This window comes from Drosophila suzukii, chromosome X, assembly GCF_043229965.1.
Source record: "Drosophila suzukii chromosome X, CBGP_Dsuzu_IsoJpt1.0, whole genome shotgun sequence".
Classification (NCBI taxonomy): domain Eukaryota; kingdom Metazoa; phylum Arthropoda; class Insecta; order Diptera; family Drosophilidae; genus Drosophila; species Drosophila suzukii.
Genome location: NC_092084.1, coordinates 14,084,265 through 14,100,989, shown reverse-complemented (window position 1 = coordinate 14,100,989; position 16,725 = coordinate 14,084,265). Strand labels below are relative to the sequence as shown.

At 39.7% G+C, this 16,725-nt stretch overlaps 2 protein-coding genes across 2 annotated transcripts in view; one reads left to right on the top strand and one right to left on the bottom strand.

The window, feature by feature from the left end:
* Positions 1 to 16,725, top strand: part of X11Lbeta — a 127,692-nt gene that overhangs the window by 52,117 nt on the left and 58,850 nt on the right. The gene's annotated exons all lie outside the window — the stretch shown is intronic.
* On the bottom strand, positions 12,973 to 14,058 carry LOC108019078 (uncharacterized). The gene has a single exon (XM_017086740.4). It carries the CDS (start codon positions 13,937 to 13,939, stop codon positions 13,067 to 13,069), a length of 873 nt encoding a protein of 290 aa, XP_016942229.2. The 5' UTR covers positions 13,940 to 14,058; the 3' UTR covers positions 12,973 to 13,066.

Here is a 16,725-nt window from a genome sequence, read left to right as displayed (position 1 = left end):
CAAATTTTTTCATTTTTTGTAAGGGGGTAGGTCGTTTATTTTTGAGATTCAGATTTTGGTCAAAAATACAAATTTTTTAGTGGTTTTTCAGGCGCAGTTTAGCCAAATCAAGGCGTACAGCTATAAGACCGACAGTTTTGAGCAGCTTGCTTCAATTGCTATCGATCCCTATCATTTTAAGAAAGATTTATTTTTTGACAAATTTTTTCATTTTTTGTAAGGGGGTAGGTCGTCTATTTTTGAGATTCAGATTTTGGTCAAAAAATGTAATTTTTTAGTGGTTTTTCAGTCGTAGTTTAGCCAAATCAAGGCGTACAGCTAAAAGACCTACAGTTTTGAGCAGCTTGCTTCAATTGCTATCGATCCCTATCATTTTAAGAAAGATTTATTTTTTGACAAATTTTTTCATTTTTTGTAAGGGGGTAGGTCGTCTATTTTTGAGATTCAGATTTTGGTCAAAAAATGTAATTTTTTAGTGGTTTTTCAGTCGTAGTTTAGCCAAATCAAGGCGTACAGCTAAAAGACCTACAGTTTTGAGCAGCTTGCTTCAATTGCTATCGATCCCTATCATTTTAAGGAAGATTTATTTTTAGACAAATTTTTTCATTTTTTGTAAGGGGGTTAACGGTTTTTTTTGGGATTCAAATTTTGGTCGAAAATGCTAATTTTTTAGTGGTTTTTCGGTCGTAGTTTAGCCAAATCAAGGCGTACAGCTAAAAGACCTACAGTTTTGGGCAGCTTGCTTCAATTGCTATCGATCCCCATCACTTTTAGAAAGATTTATTTTTTGACAAATTTTTTCATTTTTTGTAAGGGGGTAGGTCGTTTATTTTTGAGATTCAGATTTTGGTCAAAAATACTAATTTTTTAGTGGTTTTTCAGGCGCAGTTTAGCCAAATCAAGGCGTACAGCTAAAAGACCGACAGTTTTGAGCAGCTTGCTTCAATTGCTATCGATCCCCATCACTTTTAGAAAGATTTATTTTTTGACAAATTTTTTCATTTTTTGTAAGGGAGTAGGTCGTTTATTTTTGAGATTCAGATTTTGGTCAAAAATACTAATTTTTTAGTGGTTTTTCAGGCGCAGTTTAGCCAAATCAAGGCGTACAGCTAAAAGACCGACAGTTTTGAGCAGCTTGCTTCAATTGCTATCGATCCCTATCATTTTAAGAAAGATTTATTTTTGACAAATTTTTTCATTTTTTGTAAGGGGGTAGCTCGGTTTTTTTTGGGATTCAAATTTTGGTCAAAAATACTCATTTTTTTGTGGTTTTTCAGTCGTAGTTTAGCCAAATCAAGGCGTACAGCGAAAAGACCGACAGTTTTGAGCAGCTTGCTTCAATTGCTATCGATCCCCATCACTTTTAGAAAGATTTATTTTTTGACAAATTTTTTCATTTTTTGTAAGGGGGTAGCCGGTTTTTTTTGGGATTCAAATTTTGGTCGAAAAATCTCATTTTTTAGTGGTTTTTCGGTCGTAGTTTAGCCAAATCAAGGCGTACAGCTAAAAGACCTACAGTTTTGAGCAGCTTGCTTCAATTGCTATCGATCCCTATCATTTTAAGGAAGATTTATTTTTTGACAAATTTTTTCATTTTTTGTAAGGGGGTAGCTCGGTTTTTTTTTGGGATTCAAATTTTGGTCAAAAATGCTCATTTTTTATTGGTTTTTCAGTCGTAGTTTATCCAAATAAAGGCGTACAGCTAAAAGACCTACAGTTTTGAGCAGCTTGCTTCAATTGCTATCGATCCCTATCATTTTAAGGAAGATTTATTTTTAGACAAATTTTTTCATTTTTTGTAAGGGGTAGCTCGGTTTTTTTTGGGATTCAGATTTTGGTCAAAAAATCGCATTTTTTAGTGGTTTTTCAATAGTAGTTTAGTCCAATCAAGGCGTACAGCTAAAAAACCGACAGTTTTGAGCAGCTTGCTTCAATTGCTATCGATCCCTATCATTTTAAGGAAGATGTATTTTTTGACAAATTTTTTCATTTTTTGTAAGGGGATTAACGGTTTTTTTTGGGATTCAAATTTTGGTTGAAAATGCTAATTTTTTAGTGGTTTTTCGGTCGTAGTTTAGCCAAATCAAGGCGTACAGCTAAAAGACCTACAGTTTTGGGCAGCTTGCTTCAATTGCTATCGATCCCCATCACTTTTAGAAAGATTTATTTTTTGACAAATTTTTTCATTTTTTGTAAGGGTTTATTTTTGAGATTCAGATTTTGGTCAAAAATACTAATTTTTTAGTGGTTTTTCAGGCGCAGTTTAGCCAAATCAAGGCGTACAGCTAAAAGACCGACAGTTTTGAGCAGCTTGCTTCAATTGCTATCGATCCCTATCATTTCAAGAAAGATTTATTTTTTGACAAATTTTTTCATTTTTTGTAAGGGTTTATTTTTGAGATTCAGATTTTGGTCAAAAATACTAATTTTTTAGTGGTTTTTCAGGCGCAGTTTAGCCAAATCAAGGCGTACAGCTAAAAGACCGACAGTTTTGAGCAGCTTGCTTCAATTGCTATCGATCCCTATCATTTTAAGAAAGATTTATTTTTTGACAAATTTTTTCATTTTTTGTAAGGGGGTAGCTCGGTTTTTTTTGGGATTCAAATTTTGGTCAAAAATACTCATTTTTTTGTGGTTTTTCAGTCGTAGTTTAGCCAAATCAAGGCGTACAGCGAAAAGACCGACAGTTTTGAGCAGCTTGCTTCAATTGCTATCGATCCCCATCACTTTTAGAAAGATTTATTTTTTGACAAATTTTTTCATTTTTTGTAAGGGGGTAGCTCGGTTTTTTTTGGGATTCAAATTTTGGTCAAAAATACTCCTTTTTTTGTGGTTTTTCAGTCGTAGTTCAGCCAAATCAAGGCGTACAGCTGAAGGACCGACAGTTTTGAGCAGCTTGCTTCAATTGCTATCGATCCCTATCAGTTTAAGAAAGATTTATTTTTGACAAATTTTTTCATTTTTTGTAAGGGGGTAGGTCGTTTATTTTTGAGATTCAGATTTTGGTCAAAAATACTCATTTTTTAGTGGTATTTCAGTCGTAGTTTAGCCAAATCAAGGCGTACAGCTAAAAGACCGACAGTTTTGAGCAGCTTGCTTCAATTGCTATCGATCCCTATCATTTTAAGAAAGATTTATTTTTTGACAAATTTTTTCATTTTTTGTAAGGGGGTAGCTCGGTTTTTTTTGGGATTCAAATTTTGGTCAAAAATACTCATTTTTTTGTGGTTTTTCAGTCGTAGTTTAGCCAAATCAAGGCGTACAGCGAAAAGACCGACAGTTTTGAGCAGCTTGCTTCAATTGCTATCGATCCCCATCACTTTTAGAAAGATTTATTTTTTGACAAATTTTTTCATTTTTTGTAAGGGGGTAGCTCGGTTTTTTTTGAGATTCAGATTTTGGTCAAAAATACTCATTTTTTAGTGGTTTTTCAGTCGTAGTTTAGCCAAATCAAGGCGTACAGCTAAAAGACCGACAGTTTTGAGCTGCTTGCTTCAATTGCTATCGATCCCTATCACTTTAAGAAAGATTTATTTTTTGACAAATTTTTTCATTTTTTGTAAGGGGGTAGGTCGTTTATTTTCGAGATTCAGATTTTGGTCAAAAATACTCATTTTTTAGTGGTTTTTCAGTCGTAGTTTAGCCAAATCAAGGCGTACAGCTAAAAGACCGACAGTTTTGAGCAGCTTGCTTCAATTGCTATCGATCCCCATCACTTTAAGAAAGATTTATTTTTTGACAAATTTTTTCATTTTTTGTAAGGGGGTAGGTCGTTTATTTTTGAGATTCAGATTTTGGTCAAAAATACTAATTTTTTAGTGGTTTTTCAGTCGTAGTTTAGCCAAATCAAGGCGTACAGCTAAAAGACCGACAGTTTTGAGCAGCTTGCTTCAATTCCTATCGATCCCTATCACTTTAAGAAAGATTTATTTTTTGACAAATTTTTTCATTTTTTGTAAGGGGGTAGGTCGTTTATTTTCGAGATTCAGATTTTGGTCAAAAATACTCATTTTTTAGTGGTTTTTCAGCCGCAGTTTAGCCAAATCAAGGCGTACAGCTAAAAGACCGACAGTTTTGAGCAGCTTGCTTCAATTCCTATCGATCCCTATCACTTTAAGAAAGATTTATTTTTTGACAAATTTTTTCATTTTTTGTAAGGGGGTAGGTCGTTTATTTTTGAGATTCAGATTTTGGTCAAAAATACTAATTTTTTAGTGGTTTTTCAGTCGTAGTTTAGCCAAATCAAGGCGTACAGCTAAAAGACCGACAGTTTTGAGCAGCTTGCTTCAATTCCTATCGATCCCTATCACTTTAAGAAAGATTTATTTTTTGACAAATTTTTTCATTTTTTGTAAGGGGGTAGGTCGTTTATTTTTGAGATTCAGATTTTGGTCAAAAATACTCATTTTTTAGTGGTATTTCAGTCGTAGTTTAGCCAAATCAAGGCGTACAGCTAAAAGACCGACAGTTTTGAGCAGCTTGCTTCAATTCCTATCGATCCCTATCACTTTAAGAAAGATTTATTTTTTGACAAATTTTTTCATTTTTTGTAAGGGGGTAGGTCGTTTATTTTCGAGATTCAGATTTTGGTCAAAAATACTAATTTTTTAGTGGTTTTTCAGTCGTAGTTTAGCCAAATCAAGGCGTACAGCTAAAAGACCGACAGTTTTGAGCAGCTTGCTTCAATTCCTATCGATCCCTATCACTTTAAGAAAGATTTATTTTTTGACAAATTTTTTCATTTTTTGTAAGGGGGTAGGTCGTTTATTTTTGAGATTCAGATTTTGGTCAAAAATACTCATTTTTTAGTGGTTTTTCAGTCGTAGTTTAGCCAAATCAAGGCGTACAGCTAAAAGACCGACAGTTTTGAGCAGCTTGCTTCAATTGCTATCGATCCCCATCATTTTAAGGAAAATTTATTTTTTGACAAATTTTTTCATTTTTTGTAAGGGGTTAGCTCGGTTTTTTTTGGGATTCAGATTTTGGTCAAAAATACTCCTTTTTTAGTGGTTTTTCAGTCGTAGTTTAGCCAAATCAAGGCGTACAGCTAAAAGACCGACAGTTTTGAGCAGCTTGCTTCAATTCCTATCGATCCCTATCACTTTAAGAAAGATTTATTTTTTGACAAATTTTTTCATTTTTTGTAAGGGGGTAGGTCGTTTATTTTTGGGATTCAGATTTTGGTCAAAAATACTCATTAGTTTATTTGTACATAAAATGTACGTTTTCAACTCAGATGAGAAAATCAGAATTTTTTCTGTGTATGTAGTTTGTTTCTTGGAATATTTATCTTCTGAGCTGAAATCTTTTCCGAGTTACATTTTGATGACGCTGAATGACTTGCATCATCTCGCTTGCCTGACGTTTTTCCACCTGCACACCATTTTCCGGACAATCCCTACCGTTTTCGCAACCCCCACGATTTTCTAAAGGGGTGGCACTCTGCATTTTATTGCCGGTGTCAGTTAACGGCGTATTAATAAATGTTAATGTATGTGCTTCAGCGTTTATCTCTCTTTCTCTCTCTCTGTGTGGCTGCTGTGGGCGGGAAAACGGGGGCGTGGCTGTGGAGGGGGCGTAGGGGGGTGGGCTATGACCGGCCAGCAAGTGCAGTGTAATGAGCATCGAAATCGCCTGGTTAAGCACTTGTAATTATTTCTCATTCGATATTAATGCGCCCGAGAGCATGCTGCACTTTTCCACCACCCCCGCGGACTTTCCCCATTTCTTTTTTCCCCCTCCATATTTCCCACAATTTCCGCATTTTCCCGCTCCGTTTCGCCTTTGTTCGGGGCGAGCATTTAATTGAGGTTTATGCGCGCGCTAAGTGCGGCCTCCAAAACTTTTCAAGAGTGGAAAGCCAGAGGGGGGGGGGGGGGGGGGCGGGGTGGAAAAAGCGTCCTGGCAAGTGGAAAGTGGCTTAAAGTAATTTAATTATGACAAATTGGATTAGCAAGAGGTGGGAAAGGGGGGGGTGCTGCGGGGGAGCGAGGTCGCAGCTCTTTGTGCTTATTTTTTCAAAAATAATTTTTTTAACGCACGTGTGCGTGTGTGTTTTTAGTGACCTTTAACCGGTGTCGCTTACATGTGTGTGTGTGTGTGTTTGTGCCTCTATGCAGCTGACATTAAAAACAATTTTAATGCATTTTAATAGCCGCCCACACGAAAAGTGGAAACTGCAATGGCCCGACCTCAGCATCGTCAGTTGTTGTCTCTTAATTTATGGCATTTTAAATGCAATTTACTGCCTCCGCAGGCAGCGCACTCGGTACCCAGTACTCAGTACTCAGGACTCAGAACTCAAAACTCGAGTGCTCAAGGCTGACTCTGAGATCCGAAAGTGTGGCGTGTCCTTCCGGAATCCCAGGAACTATTATGCGCTTCCCGCCACACCAAAAACACCAACACCGAACTCCAAACTTCAGCAATCAGGGCCCAACAGTTGTACTGCCCGTCGGCCAGTGAAGATATATAGAATACACTCAGAAAAAAACCAAGTATTTCGTGCTTAAATCAAGAATTTTCAGAGTCAAAACTTCGCAAAGTATCAAAAATCCCGATCTTAAGAACATTTTTTAGACAGAAAATTATCGAATTCAGTACGTTTTTGAGAACCTTTCGGTGTCCAATCAAGAATGATTTGTTCTTAAATCTAGTAATGTTCTACTTAAAATAATTACGATTTATAAATACAGTAAGAAAATTGCAAGCATTATTCAAAGACGAATAATTCTAGAACCCATATGCATATATTGTAAATTAAAATTGGGTTTTAATTGTGTGCTAGTAAGAGGAATAAGAATTGGAAACTGAAAATGAATAAAATTACATATAAATGACATTCATCTTACGGGCATTAACACCGTGTATTTTATGCGCTTTATATACTGAGCACTTTCAGAATAAATTGTTGGGTATTTTTAGAGTTAATCGTTGTGTAAATCAAAATTGTGCTCAATTAAAGAGCTTTCCAGTACGAACGTCTTGAAATGTTAAGCATAAAATCCTTCTTAAATCAAGACAGTTTGTACTTGATTTTAGCACGGTGTTTTTTTTTCAGAGTGTACAGATAAGCAAAAATAACATCAGTAACAATTTAATATTATAATGAAATTTTATCAATTTGATTTTATAAGAGAATTTTTTAATATCAAGTATCTAGTATCACTTTGATATATTATAAAATTGTTATGTTTTTTTTCTCTGTGGTAGATGTACACCATCTCCCACAAACAAGTCCCGAAACATGTATATTGTATCTTGGCTCATTGTTTGTTTGGTCCGTCACTCACTCCGGTTTATCCACTGGGTTCCAGTCCCATTTCCCATCTCCCATCTCACAGTTCCCAGTTCCCAGTTTGTTTGTCAGCACCTCCGCTTTTGGGCCTTGGCTCCGGGTTTTCTGGTCCCTGGTATCTGGTATCTGGTCTGGCTCACTTTAATTGTTAATTTGGCTTATGGCTTCTTCATTTTCGTCGCCCGTCTTGACCACAAATCATATTTTGCCCCAGGGGACCGGCTCCGCATCCGTCGACAGGGGAGGACTCACTTAAGGTGTCTTTGGATACCATTTGGCGCAGTCGTTTTGCGGCTCAGGGGGTTGGGTAAATGTAATCAAAGCCAAATTGCTGAAATTATTATTTAATTAATATGGTGCCAGCTGTGATTTGCCTTTCCGAATGATAGACTGCGGCGCCATATGGCAGGTCTTTGTTTTTGGCTTGGATTCTGATTTTGCTTTTGCTCTTTGTAGTACAGGCTATTGGAGCATAATGCCTTATTGAAATGGCCATGTGCAACAGATTCGAACATTAATTGCATAGTTTCAAGACTGGGATTCAAACAAATGTTTTTAAAGCTTCAATTAATGTCTTACATTAAGCCGCATGCTCTTGCGAAATAATTTTAAAGTTTCCTTGCATTAAATGAAATAAATAATAATATCAGGCAACATATTTATAATTTATGGATTGCAAAGCTTAAATTAAATTATATAGTTTCGCTTTTAAAGAAAGCAAAAAAGATCATATAAACTATAATATTAATAAATAATCATGGAGATTATTTCTTTGAGGACTTCGAGAAAATAACACAAATATTTTTTATTACATCTTGGGTATACAAATCAAATATTTCTGGAAGATGTTTCTCATATTACTTACTTCTTTCACAAACAACCCTAAAGAAACTTAGAATCTGCCAATGTCAGCTTTATTTCGGGGTATTTTAAGAACATTGTGGGTTAGAATAACTTGACCCAAAATTATTAAAACATTTTGGTCATGCCTCTTCCTGCTTGACATTATTTGTTTAGGATATCGCAGGATGTTTCAGGGTCTTCTCAGCTGCCTCGGTTGTCCTTGGAGGGGGGGGGGGGGGGGAGGGAGGTGGGCGTGGGAGGAAACGGAAGTGGAGGTGGGAAAGCAACTCGGCAATAACTCAATGGCTAAATCAATTGACGCCCTCTCGACCACTCTGGCAGCCCGTCGAGAGTGCAGCAGCTTATACACCGTCATGGCCGACATGCCACACCCCCCCAGCCCCACCTGACTTTTCCTGCCCGCCCCCGAAAACTTTCTCGGCCAGCTGGCGTTGTTCTTGGCAATCCTTGAGCACTGCAGCATCCCTTCCCGCATCCTGCATCCTGCATCCCCTATGAACCCCACATCCCACACCCCATCCCCTGGGCCACTCGACAGCTTCAAAACAAAAAGTCAAATTGAATTACTTTTGCAACATGGCAGCGACGCCGCTGCCGAGGCAGCCACTCATTGTTGCACGGATCCCGTTGTTGTTGCCGCTGCCATTATCCTTGTAGTGTTTCCGCACAACAGTGGCAACAGCACCTGGCCAGGGAGCAGGAGCAGAACTTTCCCACCTGGCCACCTGGCCACCCGACCGCCTCCTCCGCCAGTCCATCCAAGTGAGAGGCCATTGAAAGAAGAGTCCTTGGAGGAAGGGTGGCCCGTCGTCGAGGACGGCGGATTGGCCAGCTATCTCCAGGAGGCTAGGCTGCCTGGCTGCCAGGCTGCCAAGCTGCACTGCATCCTGCATCCGAGCATCAATGTGGCCACACGGAGAAAAAAAAGTTCACAAGTGTATGAAAATGTAATTAATAAACAGAAACCAATTTTCAGAATACAGTGAACATAAGTTCTTAGCTTGATAAATTGCATATTCAAAAAAAAAAAGTGGCTCACTTAATATAAGAGATTTAACAAGAGAGAACGCTATAGTCAACGACCTCGACTATTAGATACCCATTACTTAGCTAACGATAGTGCAAGGGAGATGGAGATATGCATGCAGCAAATCGGCTGTTTCCGAGATGGCATACTTTAGTTGCTTATAACTTTTAAACGAATGGTCCGAGTTAAACAATTTATGGAACGTAGATGGGTATTTATAATCAGAACAATATAATATTAAAATGTGGGCTAGGCAGGTTTTAGCGTTATGCTCGCTGGAAAAACTAGCGGTGCGCAAGATCCTCAAGACTCTGCATTACGAAACCCAATTTGTTAGCTTTTATAGAAATAGGGTTAAACTACAATATCAAAATATGTTCAAGTAATTTTTGTAAGCTAAAAAGAAAGGTATATTTAAAAGTCATTGTCTAAATGTAAACCATGACATTTTAATGAAATATTTAGTGAATGATGTGAGATACTTCCATTAAAAATTGTTCGCAGTGCAGGTTACGAAGAAGTGAATTGTGTGTGTGCTTTGAAAGCAGAAGTGTGCGAACTTCCGAGATGCAGTGGAATATATGTTGGCCAGGCAGGCGGAAGGCAGGGTCGTCGAAAAGTTGGGATGTTCTGGAGGGGGCTTGCTTTAAACGCCGTCACACAATGGCAAACATTTCGCTGCATAAGTTGCCGACCCCCTGAATTACCCTGCCAACCCCTACCTCTCCTTCACTATATATATATTCCACATATATATTCCACTGTCTCTTGCCTCCAACTTTTGCCATCGTCCAGGGTTTTGTCTGCCCCTATACAATGCAAGTTAATTCAGCACCAACTCTCGGGCAACAGCTGCTCCTGCCACGCCCCCTCTTCCGCCCTTGCGGCCGCCCCCTTTTTGTGTGGCAGTGGCAGTCAACAACTTGTTGGCGTTGTTTCCTGTCAATCAGCAGCGGCCCCCCCACCGCCGACGCCTCTGTTCCTGCCCCAGCATTTAAGCTGCATTGTTTGTGGCAAGAACAGAACAAAAAAAAAGAAAGAATAAGAGTGAAAAAAAACGAAAACATAATCTAAATTTTGTAATTGTCCCAGGAAGGACCTCGTTGGCCCCGGGCAGCGAATGACAAAGAGCGGGAAGGATGGATGAATTCAGTTGGATTTCATTCTGCTCATTTCTGACTTCGGCTGTCCTGGAGCACTGCTAAGTCCTCCTGCTGCCTTTGTAATCACCCAGAAGCCCCAGTCCTCATCCCAATTCCACACCAGGACATGTCCCGTCCTCGTGTTATCCCGCCTAATACAATATCTTCCACTCAATTTGATGCTGTCCATCCAATCCAATTTTCTCTCTCCCCCTAATTCCCGCTGAATGACTCCTTGGAACTTGAAAGTCCTCAATTGCCACCAGATTTTACTACCTCTTCAATGGGTTTTAAACTCTTTTCGTTCCTTACTCCTATCGCAGCACTCCCCTTAATCATTTCATTTAGTCCTTTTTAACAGCGAATTGTGTTTAACGGAATGGTTGTTTCCAAATAAGTGAGTTTAGCTTAGGTCCTTGGAGTTCTTTTTTAATTGGAAACCAGCTAAAATATCACTCGGGTATAAAATGAATCGGGGAATTTCCTAGGATCATATTCTGTGTTTTGCTTAAGATTGATTGATTTCCTGGAGGATTCCTGAATTATTTGTTTCCTTACAGGACTATAATTTCTTAATGGTAAGGTCATTGTTATATTTATAACGAGTTTTTTATAGCTTATACCTAAAGATATGATTTTTATGTTTTTATTGCTGTGCTATTGAGATTCCTAGAGAGTTTAATAACTGTCAATCCTGTTTTAAATGGAATATTAGTGATTTCTAAGATTCGACCTGGATAGCATTGAAAGTTCCTTATTATTCCAGCCTCCTTCCTTGGGTCAATGGAAATCATTATCCGACTTGAGCGGACCTTCTGTTTGATCAAAAAGGAAAACTTTGGTTTTTTTTTTGTGGCTGGACTGCATCTGGAGGCGGAAAATTGGGTCAGGGCATGGACCAGGCGGTACGGCAACGGGGTCAGTGAAATAAATAATGAATATCGCTGCCAACAGCAGGGTAAACAGCAAACAACGGTGGCAGCAACAACGCAACAGCAACAACTCGACTCTTGAGTTGCAACACGCGCGCTAAGCGGCTGCATTAAAAGGCCACTCAAACACACAGCGAGGCGCCAAAAAGGGGTGGCGAAAATATAAAAAACAATGCATAAGGGCTGGCGCCCCTGCCCCACGTAATTTTGTTCAGTGTATGTAGGCTCACGAAATCGAAATGCTGAATAAAAAATGGAGAGAGAGATGGAGAAAATTGTGTTGTTGGCAGGCAAAAGCTGGCAACAAATGATGAAATGCTAAAAAGCATGGAACGGCAACAGAAAAGGGGGTTTTCCAGGGGTGTGGGCTGGGGGGGATGGGGGGGATGGGGGGATGGGGGAAAGACTCCTGAAGTGGGCGCTTGATTACACTGAAATGCACTCAAAAGTGGCGAACGAAGCGATGCCGCCAGCGAATGCAATCGAATGGGCAACAAGAGCCCCCCAAAAACCCCCCTCGAAAATGCCAAGCCCACGCCCACTCACACACACACACTCACACTCATACACACACGGAGCCCTAAGGCTGCGCCAAAAAGTTCCACAAATTACATTTAAGTGACGCAAAAGTTAAGTGAAACTCATTGCGAAAATCGCGGATAGATGCAATGTGGCATGACTGAATGTGGAGTGGGTGATGGGTGGTTGGAAAGGGGTGAAAGTGGGGTGAAAGTGGGGTGGGCAGTGGGCGGAGTGGGTAGAGAGTGGGCGGTGCAACACGACTAAGTGCTTTGGCTTGCCGAAAGTAGGCACTTGAACTATTTCTGTGTTCTCGCCCACTTACATACGCGTCGGTGGTTGTTTATGGCCCGGGGATGCCTCCGAAGGCCCCGATTGCGGATTTATAGAGGGGGTAAGCGAAACGATACAGATATGAGGGTCTTGGGACTGACGCAGATACCAGATACAAGTGATCAACTTGCCAGGGAAAACTGATTTATCGGTTTCACAATAGCGGTAAATATAATAATAGCGCAACTCAGTTAAAATGCTTTGAAAATGAAATACCTAGAATCCATATATGATATGTACTTGGTACAAATAACAGGCCTGCATGAATCAGACATTTAATGTTTCGAACACTTTCACACTAAGATTCGAATTTTTCAAATCATCTAAATAATTTGAATTTGTTGTTTTTTTTGCCTAATGTATAGGTCCCTAAAACAAGTTTAGCTTTTAATATAGCATATATTTTCTTGAATTGTACGGATGGCCTAGCTATGCAAAATTACCATGGTGATTCTTTTATTAAACCGGAACCACTTGGCATATCAATCCATTTTGAAAAGCACTTTAGTCTTGGCATGTTTCGAACCCTACCGATTTGTTTCGAAACATATATACAGTTGACATAAGGCATTCGTATGTTTCGTATTATTAAAACTGACTTGATTCAAACATGGTTCTATTACAAATAGTTTCTTGGTCTAACATATTTGAACTTTAGTATCGATTAACTTCGATTGTTCAATATAAACCCAGAAAAGTATTATAATTAGAGAGAAAATATATATTTATGAACATTTAATAATTTAAGGGCTGAATAATATTTTAAGCTTTTAATACTAGGAATTTAATGTATGACTGGTATCGATACCCAGTATTTGTTCAATAAGAACCAATAAAAGTAATCTAGTTTGAAAGAAATCATATTAAATAATTTCTTTATTAAACATATTCAAGCATTATCTACTTATTACTTTAACAGTTGACCTTGAAGTATTGTAAATTTGTCGACACTTTAAGCTTTTGACAAGGACTTAAGATGGGATACGGCGGGGTTTCCTTTTCCATTCCTCCTGGCCACCGGTTTTCCCTCCGCCGGGGGCTTGACCTTCTCCTGAGCTCCCGCCGAGGGGCGAATGGGTGCCTCGGGCTCGGGCTCCCAGATGACCTTGGCCGGATAGACAATGGCCCGGTGCTTGGCCCTATGCGAAATGACCTCGAAGTGATGGTACCTGGCCAGCACCACGTGCGGCTGCTTCTCCTCGAGGAACTCCCGGATGGGAGCCAGCGAGATGCCATGGCAATTGATGTAGACGACGACCAGGTCCAGATGCAGGGCCGCCTCATAGACGGTGGCCATCTTGGGACCCCAGATGGCGGCACTCGCGAAGGGCAACCGTTCGGTGGCCAGTAGGCGGGGCAGCTCGGAGGCGTGGCGAAAGGTGTGCAGCGTGACCACCGAGGTGGGACGCGATCCTCCAAAAAAACTCTGATCGAACTCGCACACAATCATCGGCGAGGCGGTGGACATTTTGAACCGGAAACGGATGTCGTCCGGCGTCAGCAGGCAGACCATTTCCGCCTTCAGGCAGTCGACCATCTCGACGGCCCTCAGATAGTGGGCGTGGCTGGCCGCCTGGCGGTGCATGGGTTCCATGGAGGAGCGCACCTGGTCGCAGAAGGCAGTCCGCATCGTCTCGTGGACAAAAACGCTGGCCACCTGGGCGGGGGCAAAGGGCTGCTTCAGGGAGCCCAGGAGCGGCTGGATGGCCGCCTGGATGTCGGCCTTCTGGCAGATGACCAGCAGGGTGGGATCCTGCCAGGACAGGTCGCTGCCGTCGCCGGGAAAGTCCGGCTGGCGCCAAGTGTAGGGAGCGTGTTTCGGCATCGCGGATTATGGGATATCCACAAAGAATAACAACTATAAATTTTAACAAAAATTTAAATATTTTCAGATTTTGAGAGACTGAAATTTCACTTCATTTGCTTTTACTTGGAGTCTAAAGTCATTTAATACGCCTGTGAAATCGCACAGGTGTCAAATTGTGTCTAAACATTCTAAAAATACATTCTGCCAAGCCGTCACCAAAGTCACTCGTGTTCTATGTTTACTCAACCCCTGGGTAATGTCAACAAACTTTTTGGTCATGGCCTTAAGTCCATTTAATTAAGAAATTTATGATGTTATTTTCTTAATGCGAATCAATTGAAAAGTCACTTTCAACAAAGTTAAGTTCGTTTTTGTTTTGCTTGGAAAAGTTAAACAAATTTGCCAGTTTACGAGAGTAATTCACTTAAAAATTGTAAACTGTTAAAATGAGTTTTAACTTCAAGAAGAGTATCTGTGTTCTGCACTGTAGTATGTAATTAAATGCTTTTTTTGAAACTGTTTAACCAACAAATCTTTATGCTGCTTAAATGAAAATGCACGAATGGCAAAGCATTGTGGCCAAAGCTTGGGAAATAATTACTCTTTAAGCGAGAAAAAATTGGATAGAAATAATGCCATTGAGGTCCTGCCTGAAATATCCGAATGATAACTCAATCCCCCTTTTCGAGCGAACTCAGTCAAGCGTGCAGATTCCAGCATGTATACACTGATAAAGAAAACGTAGGAAATTCAAGGAATTCGTATTCCACTAAAATATTTCTATGCTGTTTTTCAGTATTTTTTTGAAACATGATGTCAATTTTAATGATTTTATACTTTAATTTTATTGTGAAACTCTTTTTGTTAATGACTTAAAATGTTCCAAATAAATATAATCCACATCGTATCTTATATTTTAGGCCTTAATTCATTTGAATTCTATGTTTTTGATTAAATATTACGTTTTTATATTTATTTCGGAATATTTTTGATTTATTTTTGCTGTTCTATTTAATTTGCAGTGCATTTCCCTCGCTATTCCGCATTCTACTGCTGCTTGAATATTAGTTTCCCGGCAAGGAAATGAACGTTGACTGCTGTCCTGTCGTGTGCTGTCCTGTCCTGTTCCATCCATTGCCGGCATATATCCATCACTGCCACTTGGCAACGGAGACAGATATGGAGAATCGGAGACGAGGACGTCTTCTCTGGTTTTGCCTGGCTTCACTTGTGTTTTAGCCTCATTTGCCACATGGCTTCGTTTCTCTCCCCCGAGAGTGGTATACCCGTATACCCGTATACCATATACCGTATACCTTATACCTTATACCCATTTCCCAGTGGGTTATTGCAGCCTGCTCTTTCCGCCAGCAACACGTGGCTTTCCTGCACTAATGATGCATTCTCACATGCAACATTGCAACATTGCAACATCCACACAGGCCACCACAACAACAGCCTGCTCGGTTTTCAGACTAAATCTCTATCTGCGCCCCAGTTTACTTGAGTAAAATGCAATCTACCAGCTTCTGGCTCTTGGCTCTTAGCTCTTAGCTCATAGCTCTTAGCCCTGAGCTCCCAACTCCCAGCATTCGGCACTCATGGGAGCAGCCAACCACCATCCACGCATTCAACCATATGCCATGTGTGCCATATGCCAACTGCATCTATATATACTAGTTACCCAGACGCGACTTTGTCCTCATCATCCTGTTTAAGTTGTTTAAAATAAAAAGATTCAACCAAATTGAGCTCCAAAATGATAATGGATTTTACACATTTTTTACAATTTTAAATTAAAACAAATACGATTTTATTAAGACTTTATGGGGCATATTAAAAAATATTCATTTTTCTTCTCAGATCTTTTTTTGGCGCTTTTTGGGACCACTAGAATATTCTGTAAAAATTTTTGCCGCTCTAGCTTTAATAGTTTGAGCTGTGGGCATACTCCCCCAAAATTTTTCCCTTTCCTTTTATAGATTTACGAGATATAGCTCTCTCTTACCCTTCTCACTTTTTATTTATTTTCTAGAAAATCCAAAGCATTTTGTTATAACGAAATATGATTGAATTTTGTACTAGAAACTCAGTTAAGATGGGATGTACTATTTTATTGACATCTTACTCTGTCTCATAAAAGGAAAACTTTAGGGAAAATGAACTTTTAAGTAAAAATGGAAAATCTGGCCAGATGTCTAAAATGACAGTTACACAAAACAGCCGTTTGAGTTAATTTGACCGAAATGAAAGCTAAAGGTAAATGTTTGTAAATGTAAGCCAGCAACGTTAGCTTTTTGCTGAAATTGGCTGAGAGAGATGAAATCACTGGGCAGCTTGCATCTAAATGAAAGCCCTTTGGTCATGCCAATGGAGCCTTTCTTCCATGGAGGGACATTGTCCTGCATTGTCCTGGATTTTTGCTCTTGCAACTTTTCTTTCCCGCCATCTTTTTTTTTGCCACTTCCTTGGACCAACTTTGTGCACTTTGTGTGGCAATGTTGTGAGAGGCGCTCGATAAACACGTTGCGCAAAGAAATCGTTGCATAAATTAAGGCTTAATATCCTGACCCCATCGATGCCTGTGCCAACGGCGATATCGGCGACTGTACAAAGTTATATGTATGAACCTCTATATTTCCAGCAGCCCCGCCCACAAGCGATTACTCGGCCCTGTCAGCAGATTGCAGTTTTTCGCTCATACCATCCAAAAATCAAAAAAAAATACAAACCGGGCTCCAAATCGAGAGTCGTTCAATTTTTCAACTCCGACAAATGAATGCTTAAGGACACACAAGTGGGAG

What these genes read in the sequence shown, in the direction of transcription:
- LOC108019078 (XM_017086740.4), bottom strand. Translation starts at nt 13,939, where the DNA reads ATGCCGAAACACGCTCCCTACACTTGGCGCCAGCCGGACTTTCCCGGC.